The 9,735-nt window shown below is 53.9% G+C and overlaps 1 protein-coding gene across 1 annotated transcript; it reads right to left on the bottom strand.

Annotated features, from left to right (window-relative positions):
• Positions 1–4,196: 4,196 nt before the first annotated feature.
• Positions 4,197–9,167, bottom strand: EOMES (eomesodermin). The gene is made up of 6 exons (XM_075140750.1): positions 8,422–9,167; positions 7,912–8,066; positions 7,478–7,599; positions 6,839–6,997; positions 6,687–6,748; positions 4,197–5,992 (listed from the first exon to the last, which is right to left on the bottom strand). The coding sequence occupies exons 1-6, from the start codon at positions 9,165–9,167 to the stop codon at positions 5,257–5,259; spliced, it is 1,980 nt and encodes a 659-aa protein (XP_074996851.1). The 3' UTR covers positions 4,197–5,256.
• Positions 9,168–9,735: the final 568 nt, after the last annotated feature.

Raw genomic sequence — 9,735 nt, 5'->3', positions numbered from 1 at the left:
GTTTGAATTCATTTTAGTGGTATAAGCCAAAAGGTGGTATGCATTAGGAAAATGCACCTGTTCCAACACCTTCCCCAAAACCAGGAAATGATGAAAAGCAGTCAGCCTGGTTTTAGTACTGTTATAGGAATCACAACTGGAGCCTTGTCCCATTTATCCTCTCAGACCATCTTTTGAGCGACAATGGCCAAAATAGGTTGGTCCCCTTACAGCAGCAGCTAACCTATTTCTCTCGTGATTCAAGGGGATTATCACCATGTGCAGGGAAGACAAAGTGCCTGATGCCATTTCACCCAATGCACTACACTACTAAAGGGTAGACTGAGACCATGGCAATGGGGCACAGACAGGAACCAGCTGGTAGGAGGTTGGAAAATAACCCCTTTGCTGATAAATATTATCAGCAAGAAATCAGTTCCCTGCTGCAGATGGAAACCAAATGGTATAACATAGACAGAAGACTACATTTTGCTCACAAGCCTGGGACTGAGCTGATGGTCAAAGACCGGGTGTGAGAAGGACTCTTCCTCCAGACACACAGGCCTCCTGCATCCGATTAACACCATTCACAGGTGGAAACCCTCTGCAGGCAGGCAGTTACCCCTGTGAGTAAAGTTAGGCCTTTATTTATTATTATCCGCAGGGTCAGGACTAGAGATTTACCTCCTTCCTACCCAGCACTCCCTGTGTTAATACCGTCCTTCAGGCAGTCAAACCCCCCAGCGCTCCATTTCTCCTTTACTTCCTCTTCTGCATTTTATTTGACTCCAAAATGAAAAGGGGGGAGAGGGTAGCAGGTTAGAAAGCCTTCAGAGGATTCCTCTTCCCCAGATTAGGATTTAATTGTATTCCTAGTGAGTCCCTTCTGGTTGTGCTCGGTCTTTCAGATGAATGTTTCATCAATATGATTAGGATCACATTCCTCAGTCTCGTCTATTTACACAATCGGTTGTGACAGCTCGGAGTATAGTAGTCCCTAAAGGAAATATTAGATACCACCCTATCATTTTATTCAAATCATATTTTGCACTCCACACTTTCAGCCTAATGTCATTCTCCCCTGGATTACATATTTGTGTTAGCCAGCAAGCACTAAAATCCTTCCAATAAGGATTAGATTAATATTTATATTAGCCATACTCATATTATTATGAACAGGGCTATGGAGATTTTGGAAGGGGAGGAGTGGGCTACGGATAGCTCAAGGGGGTGGGGAATGAGCTTGTATGTACAGAAAAAATGTGGCACAAACATTGAAAAATTAATAATAACAATAATAATAACGATAATAACACCGATGGCAGCAAAACCCAATTTCATGGGGCGGACGGGCGCCAGGGAAGCGCCCGCGGGCCCCATCTACCTCGCCTCAACCCCCCCCTCGGCGCCATTTTCTCCCCAGGGCCGGGGCTCCACGGCCGCCCACCGCCGGCTCCCCCGGCACCCCTAGCCGGTAGTCCCGGCGGGAAGGGGTATTTCTGAAGCGTAGCGGTACCGCAGGAGCCATCGGGGGCCTAGTCTCCCTTCGGCCGCCGCCGCCCTCCCCTCAGGGCCGCCTCAGCGCTGAGGGCCCCGCCGCGCTGAGGCGGCCCTGAGGGGAGGGCGGCGGCGGTGAAAATAACCGTTCGGGGCAAAACCCCCCTCCGTTAACGCCGCGCTCCCCGCAGAGAAGAGGAGGTGGAAACAAGCGAGCAGGTGGTGCAAAGGCGGCGTTGAGGAAGGTGGGAGCAGAATTTCAGACCGAAAGTAAAACCCCATCACATTACTCGACAAGAAAACACACCGAAAAATAACCTGCTCCGTCCTCATCGGAGCGCTGAGACCGCCGCCCCGGGGAAGAAACCTCTTTCTTCCGACGGGGAGACGCCGTCGGAAGAAGAAGCGTTTCGGGGTCGTTTCGTTTTCCCGCCCGGGTGTGAAGCACCGGCGATACAGTTTGGGGCGAGCAGCGAGGGATGAAGTTTCGTTGGGGAAAAAAACAAAGTATCAGACGGTTGCTGCCGACGTGCAGCTGCAAAGAGCACAGGCTGGGGAGGGGATGACCTGTCGGGTCTGCTTTAACGAAAAAAAAAACAACCCAGAAAACAGAGTCTTCGCTGAGGAACGGTCACCCCCGTCCCGGGACGAGCCCGTCTCCGCTGCAGCTATTGACCCGCCGGGCGTCCATGCTATTAAGAACAAATAAGGGCTACGCACGCAGAGCACCGAACGGCTCCCTCGGCTCAGTGGGGAAATATCCCAGAGAATTGCTAATTCGCGGGAAACGGCCTCAAATGGTTACACCGGTGTATCTCCGTTTCACGGGGCCCGCGGGTCGGGAGAGAAAAAGCGGAGCCCCCGGGGCGGGCGGCGCCTTTGCCCGCACGGAGCGCAGCAGAAGCGGGCAGACTCCGGCCAACAGCCCCGATTTTCCTTAACGGAGAAGTAGGTTTTGCAGCTTCACCGTTCGCCTCTCACTGCGCAGCACCGCAACGGTATAAATAACTATTTTTTTTTTTTTTTTTTCCTAGACTCTGCGTGCCCTCCGTCCCCGTTTCAAAGTCGCACGCAGTTTTTAGAGGTACCGAAATCGCGGGGACGGGGCGTTTCTTTACAGCGTTTTCTGCCCGCAAGCTGCGAGGCGAAGGTGCCGCCGTTCCCGGCACACGCCCGCCTTGCCCGCGGGTGTGGGTGCAGCGGCCGTGGAGGAAGGGGCAGTCATCCTCGGGGTCTCCCCCTCCCTCCAAAGCCGCGATAAAAAGCCCGCCGAGGCGAGCCGGGGCTCTCCACCCGGAGCCTGCTGTTTGTTTCAGTAAATCACATTACGAAGCAAAGTGCAAGGGTAGTTAACTTTATCTTCTGTTAATGTAAACAAATAAGAAGCATTCAGTTCCTTGATCTTTATTTAAATATAGAGTTGTTTATCAGTGTCATCCTATGAAGATTAATTAGATACCTTTATTCACAATTTGGCGTCTGACACCCCATTTTAGGAATGCATTATAATCACAAGGTGTTAATTGGGGCCAGCCAGGCACTTATGTTTCTTATTAAACAGTGTGAGGACTTTTCACAAGTATTAAGTTCTTTTTTACCATGCGGTGCAAAAATATACAGCTTCTAACAACACACTGCGGCGGAATCGTGCTCCTGAGCGATGTATCATCGGTGTTTGCGGCCCGGGAAGGGCGGGCGAGGTGCGGCCGGCGTGCCATCGCACCCCCGGCTGGAAACGGGGGACAGCCTGCCTTTCCAGGGGGCTTTTCCGGGAAGGGGTATCCCCCACTCACAAGAAAAAACAGGGGGGAAAAAAAAAAAAAAGAAAAAAAAAATCCGTCCTTAATCGCTTAAAAATTACCGCGAGTCCCCTTCTGTCCCAAATCGGGATGTGACTCCTTGTCCGGGGGGGGAGCTGCTGGGAGGCCGGTTTATTCCGCTTGCCGACGCGCAGAGCCGGAGCCTCGCACCGAGAAGTCAAGAGCTGATCGAAATCTCCTCGGGAATCCGCCGCTCTCTTCTCCGGAGGGGGAGAGCAGCCCGGGGGCCGCTGCCAGCGCCCCCCGATCGCGTTACCTCCCCGGGGCGGGCCCCGGCCTGAGCTCCTGGTTTATTTTGTTTGCAGCTGGGCATCGCTAACAGTTTAATCCCATTACTGCCTGCATATCCTCAGGAAAGGTCCTGCTGCCGCGGGAGCCGGGATTCAATTGCTCTGCCAGGAGGGGCTTTCTCCCCAGATAAGCGGGCAGGGGAATTTCTTACCGTGTTCCGGGAAACGGAGGGGGCGGCCCCGCTGCCGCGGGGGGAGGCGAGCCGAGTTCACAAGTCGCTCCCCGGGACGAGGGCTGAGCTGACACCTCGCCTCCCGCAGCGGGGGGGGCGGGCAGGGGAAAAGAGGCACTGTCGCATTTTGGACCAAGCCGGGGGCTCAGAGCTTGGGGGGATGCACAGGAGAACCGGGGCAAACCACGAGAAGATATAATTAAAAAAAAATTAGTAAAACCAGGTAACAGCTAGAAGCGTCCAGATGAGGACAGTACAAGGGATAAAGCAGCATGGAAAAACTTTGCAAGAGATGGTTAGAGACATCTCAGCCCTCATTCCTTAGAGATGCAGCACCTCAAGGATTGGGGTCCCTCCTCCTCCCCCCAGCTGCAACACACGATAAAGGCAAAGAAAAGGCAGAGAGCCACATCCACTCTTATCCCCGGCACCACGACGTTTATTAAAAATTACTACTATGTACATAGAAAAAGGAAATAGAACCGCGTCTTGTTGGGAGAAGTTTGTGTGCCAGTGCTCTAGGGGTGATCAGTTTTAAAATGGCTGAAACTATAGGCAAGGAGAGTGGGTAAGTTACATCACTTCCAGTTTTGTACAGGGCAGCTGAAAAAGTCACTTTACGTACACGTAAATAGAAACCTGGTCATGTTTTTTGCAATGCTCCATATGCTAAGTTTGATTAACCAAAAAAAAAATGCCTTTTGAACTTCAAAGCACCACTGGAGGTCCTTCTGACTGAACAACTATAGGTCAACTATTTATATATTATTCCACAATATTCTACAGTGTACCTAGACAAAACACAACTGTACACTTTGTTTTTGGCCACCTCAATGAAGGTTAGGCTTTTGGGATGGAGGCATGTTTTTTTTTAATGCAAGTTCTAAACTAAGAAAAGTCAGATTTGGTCATTGTAACCCCATCATTAGCAACAAGACCTTCAAGTCAAAATCCTGCCTGGCAAGCAGGCCTCATGTTGGCAGTCTTCTGCCAAAGAAAGCCTTAGCTGAGCAATACCTGACTCTGCCAATTGTGCTGCAGACAAGGGTTGAAGAAGCCAGCTCAGTCTAAAGCAGAAAATAGCATTTGTGCAGCTTCCCACAACCCAGCCCCTTTTTATCTGAGGGGCAGGCAGGGAAGAAAATTAAATTTGGGATCCTACCCCCCTATTTCCTTGCTCAGGAGTGCATAGATTTGATCAGGCCTCTGAGCCAAGCCTAAGTGTACACTTTAGTGTCTCCAATAAATAAGCCACAACATAAAATCTAGGCTCCTGCTTACAGCTTCCACATGTGGTTCCTTCTAAAAGAGGGGAAGAATTCTACCAGTTTGCTCTTTCCCTACTTTGTTACCTGCAACAGTCAAAAACCTTTGGCACCTTCTTTAGAATTGCACACAACAATTCAAGGTGGAAGGCAAGAGTCTTTTTGGCAATTGTAATGCAAAAAAACCAAGGCCACCCTGAAAAAAATTAGCCAATTGGAATAAAAGGATGCTTTAAGAACTAGTATAGAATGCGTAGTAGCCCATGCCTTTTGAAGTGTCTTTGCTATAGTCCTCAGCATTAACATCCTCACATTTCATAGTCGGGGAATTTTCATTGCTGGAAGTGCTAGGGGAGAGCCGTCTTCTCTTACAAGCACCCGTGTAGACCCCAGAATCATTTGAATCTAGAGACTTTATGGAGGGTGGAGTCTCTATCCAAGATGAGCCGATTTCTTCTTTCACCTTCTCCTTGGAAAGCTGATCTTCGGAGAAACCTGGAGGACTTGTTCTGGAGGTCCAAGGTAATCCTGTTGTCATTTTTCTCTGGTAAGAGCCCCTGCTCCCCCAACCTGCCATGGATGGAAATGTCGGGTCTGGGTAGTATCCCAGAGCATGGGATGTCTGAAGGGGGAGGGATTTAATGCCGTATGGGAGCAAGGTGCTGGGAGAATACTCCGTCTCGTAGGAGTTCATGTCCAGTTTGTTGGCATTGGGCTGCTGTACAGGCGTAACAAACCACCGCTGAGGAGGGCTGGCCACTTCTTCGTTCTGCTGCGGGGAGAGCAAGCCGTTTGTCTGAGGGACGGTTCTCTCACTGTTGTAAAACCTGGCTGGGGGCAGGTTGTTGACAAACTGTTCTTGGAAGAATGGTTGCACACTGTATCGGGCCCCCGGGACGATCTGGTGGGATCTAGGAGAATCCGTGGGAGATGGAGTTAATCTGTCATTTTCTGAAGCTGTGTACATGCTACAATATAAAAGAGAAATACTGAGTGTTGTTCTTTACAATTCCAGTATGATAGTAAGACTACACAAAAACACAAACAGGAAGAAACCGAGTTATTTCTTAATTAGAATCACAGTAAGGTTTAACTGGATGGCTCTTCATTTTTATCCAATTTAGGAGTTGTTGTTTTTCCTAGACCAGTATAAAATTTCTAGTATTACTGCTACAAGTATACACTGTTCTCTGCCACCCAACCCATTTTAAATGAGGTGCAGCACCTTCCTCTCAGAAGCCACACTTGTATATATACAGCTCCAGTTTTTCAAAGGCCATTTGATGCTAGAAAGTGAGCATTAGGCAAGTCTTCTGCTGACAATCTGAAGAACCTGCATGCTTTGTGGAGATACCAGATACGCTACTGCCAATCTGCAGGCCAGCTAGGTTCTGCCAATACACGTTTTCTAGAATTCCAAAATTCAGAAGCCTGCTGGAAGACAGGTCATCAAGACAATACAGCAACTACTCAAATTTAATGTTTCTAGACAGACATTTAATGTCTTTGAAAGGAGCACATCAGCTAGCAAAGCTGCCAGTAGAAGCATTACTACTTCTAAGTAACTGAAGTAGTGTCTAAAGAAAAACTCTTCCACACACATTTCAGGCCGGAATCATGCCTCAACAGAGACACTGCAAGAGACAATAGAAGTTTACTTACGAGTCATAGTTGTCTCTGAAGCCTTTCGCAAAAGGATTATGGTCAATTTTCAGCTGGGTAATCTAAAAGTGAAAGCAGAATATAGTAAGATGAGATGTTGAACCCGCAAGACAATTTTATTCTTAATTGTCATTTTACACATCCATGCTTACATCAGTGTTTTGATATGCTGTAACTGCTATGAACTGTGTTTCAGGAAAAATAAACGTCTGAGTCTTTGAGGAATCATTCAGATCTTCAACACCATCTTCGGTCACCTCCACAATGTGAAGCCGGGGCTGGTACTTGTGTAGAGACTGCAGTACTATCATCTAAAAGGAACCACAGAAGAGACAAGATCTTTAGTCAAACTGCATCTAACATTAAAAGATCTAATTTTATAGCCTGACATTCTCTTCCTGTAAATTGTAATCTTTTTACTTGGGAATAGAGCAATTTTAACTGTTAACAGGAGATGATTCACAGCTTGTAGCCCTGTTTCACTAGGTTACTAATATGCTAAAATTTGTAAATGCAGAAAATCAAGAACTATCTGCTACACTCCCACTTTTTGAGCAAGTCCGTAGATACATTGGCTAAAAACAAAGAAATTCACACATCTATTTCTGACATTGCTTCTCCTTACAATTAGAAAAGAAAACAAAATCTACGATCCAGTTTCAAGAAGGGAACAAGTCATGACAACAGTGATCTAGCAGCTCGATTAAATGCTGTAGAGCCCCGAAAACCCAAGGCTCCCCTTGGCCGAGCCACGAACTGCCCCTCAGCCCTGCCTTCCTTCCCCCGTTTACCTGGGCGTTGTTGTTGTTAGCACCTTTATTGTTCGTTAGCTTCAGTTTCCCGAAAGAAATCTCCTGCCTCATCCAGTGAGCCCCGGTGTTGGGCGACTCGGGGTGCACATACACCTTGTTGCCTGGGGAAGACAAGCACGTAAAGCGGCGGCCAGGCACGGAGGCTCCTTCCACCGCCGGCAGCTGGGAGCAGCGGGGCAGGACGGGCGGCAGCGCCTCGGGTCCCCCGGTGTCCCCTCTCCCGCACAGCCTCATACACCGCGGCGTGCGGGGAGGGAAAGAGAGCTGCAAAACGCCTTTAAAAGTCTAGCTCTGCCCGCAGCGGGATGCCGAGGGTGGGGAAGGCCCTGCAGAGGAGGCGAAGCGGGAAGCCTTTCTGGGAAGCCGACCCGCGGGCGAAGGCGGCGGGGAGACCCCGGAAAACCCGCACCTACCTTGCATGTTATTGTCGGCTTTGCCGCAGGTCACCCACTTGCCCCCCTGGAAGCGCCAGTGATTGGGGTCTGCCAACACCACCTCCACGAAGACGTTGTAGTGGGCCGTGGGGTTGAGGCCGGTGATGTTAAAGCTCAGGAAAGGAAACATCCTCCTGGAGAGGGGAGGGAGAGCACACAGCATGCGAGGCGGGCCAGGCAACGGAGGGCGGGCTCCGGCGGCAGCTGGAGCCGGCCGCGGGGTACCCCCGTCCGTCCCGGTACCGAGGAGACCAAGGAGGCAGGCGGCGAGCCCCAACCGACCCCAGCCTCATCTCCCGGCTGCCTAGTGTGGGGAAACTGGGAGAGCCTCTTTTCGGGGGAAGCATCCCCGAGCCGGAGGCACCACCGACGGGGAGAGCACTGCACCCGCCCGCACACCTCCTTCCCGGGGGAGCAAGCAGCGCTGCCCGGCCCCGGGCGCCCCCACCACCGCTTCCCTCCGTTTCGGCCCACCCCCCGCCCGCTTACCGGCCCTGCTTGGTGATGATCATCTCCGTCTGGTGCCGGTGGAACTTAAGCCAGAGGGGCCGGTTGCAGAGGAAGACCTGCGCCCGCAGCCCCGGCCCAGCGGCCGGCACCCCCAGCGCCCCTAGCCCGCCGCAGGAGCCCGACGCCGCCGGGTAAGGGCCGTAGAGGGGTCCGCCGGCAGCCGCCTGCCCGTACTGGTACCCGCCGCCGCCGCCGAACTGCGACCGGCCGCCGGGCGGGCAGACGGCGCCCGCGAAGCCGCCCGGCGACAGCACCGAGCCGTAGGGGTAGCGCGGCCCGCCGGGCGGCTGGTAGACGGCGCCGTGCTGCGCCGCCGGCGGGTAGGGGAAGAGGGCGCAGGGGCCCCCCAGCTCGGCCCCCGGCGGCCCGGGGGACTGCAGGTAGTAGCGCTCGGGGCTGAGGCTGTCCATGGAGTAGCGGGCGGCCGCGGGCAGCTCCTCCTCCCCGCAGGGGGTGGCCTTGCGGCCGTCCGGCTTGGGGGCGGCGAAGGGTGGCTCGCCCGCCTCCGCCTCGCCCAGCACGGCGGGGGCCGCCCCGAACTTCTTGGGCGTCTTGTCCAGGTCGAGGCGCGGCGGCGAGCCCGGCCGGGGCGGCCCGCGGGACCCGCCGCCGGCTCCGGCTCCCGCCCCGGCCCCGCCGCCGCGCCCGCCGCCCTCCAGCGGGTAGAAGGGGGCGCCTGGCAGGGCCCCCCCCGCCGCCGCCAGCAGCGGCTCGCCCAGCTGCATCCTCGGCGGGCGGTGCGGCGGAGCGCCCACACGGTCCGGCGCCGACCCCGACCCGCGGCCGCGCAGCGCTGCGGCAGGGCTCCGCCGAGGCGATTTATACCGGCGCGCCGGGCTCCTCGGTCCGCCGGGGAGGGGCTTGCGCCGGGCTGCCTCATCGCCGCCCTCCACCCCCGCCGGCCCATTGGCTGGGCCGCGTGACACTAATTTAATTAGACAGCTACTAATTGGAACAAGTCACCTGTGACTCTGGTGTGTGTCCCCCCTTCCCGGCCCCCCTTCCCGCAACCGGCTACCAGAGTGGCTCTGGCCCGCCCCGTGCCCCCGCGCCGCTCGGGGTGAGGGGAGCGGCCGCATCACCCGGCGGTGGCCGCAGTTAAGGTCCCGACTTACCCTCCCCCAAAAAAAGACCTTTTGCCGAGGTGGCACCGTCCTCCCGGGCATGGCGGGAGGATCCGCGGCGGGGAGAGAGGGATGGGGACGAAAGGGAAAACGGGGGGGAGAGCCGGTCCCAGCACCGGCACCCAGCAGGGAGGGAGGGCGGCCATACGCCAGGCCGCTGAGACGGGGC

Source organism: Calonectris borealis, chromosome 2 (genome assembly GCF_964195595.1).
Source record: "Calonectris borealis chromosome 2, bCalBor7.hap1.2, whole genome shotgun sequence".
NCBI lineage: Eukaryota > Metazoa > Chordata > Aves > Procellariiformes > Procellariidae > Calonectris > Calonectris borealis.
Note: the sequence above shows the minus strand (reverse complement) of the source record. Positions and strands in the feature narration are given on the sequence as shown.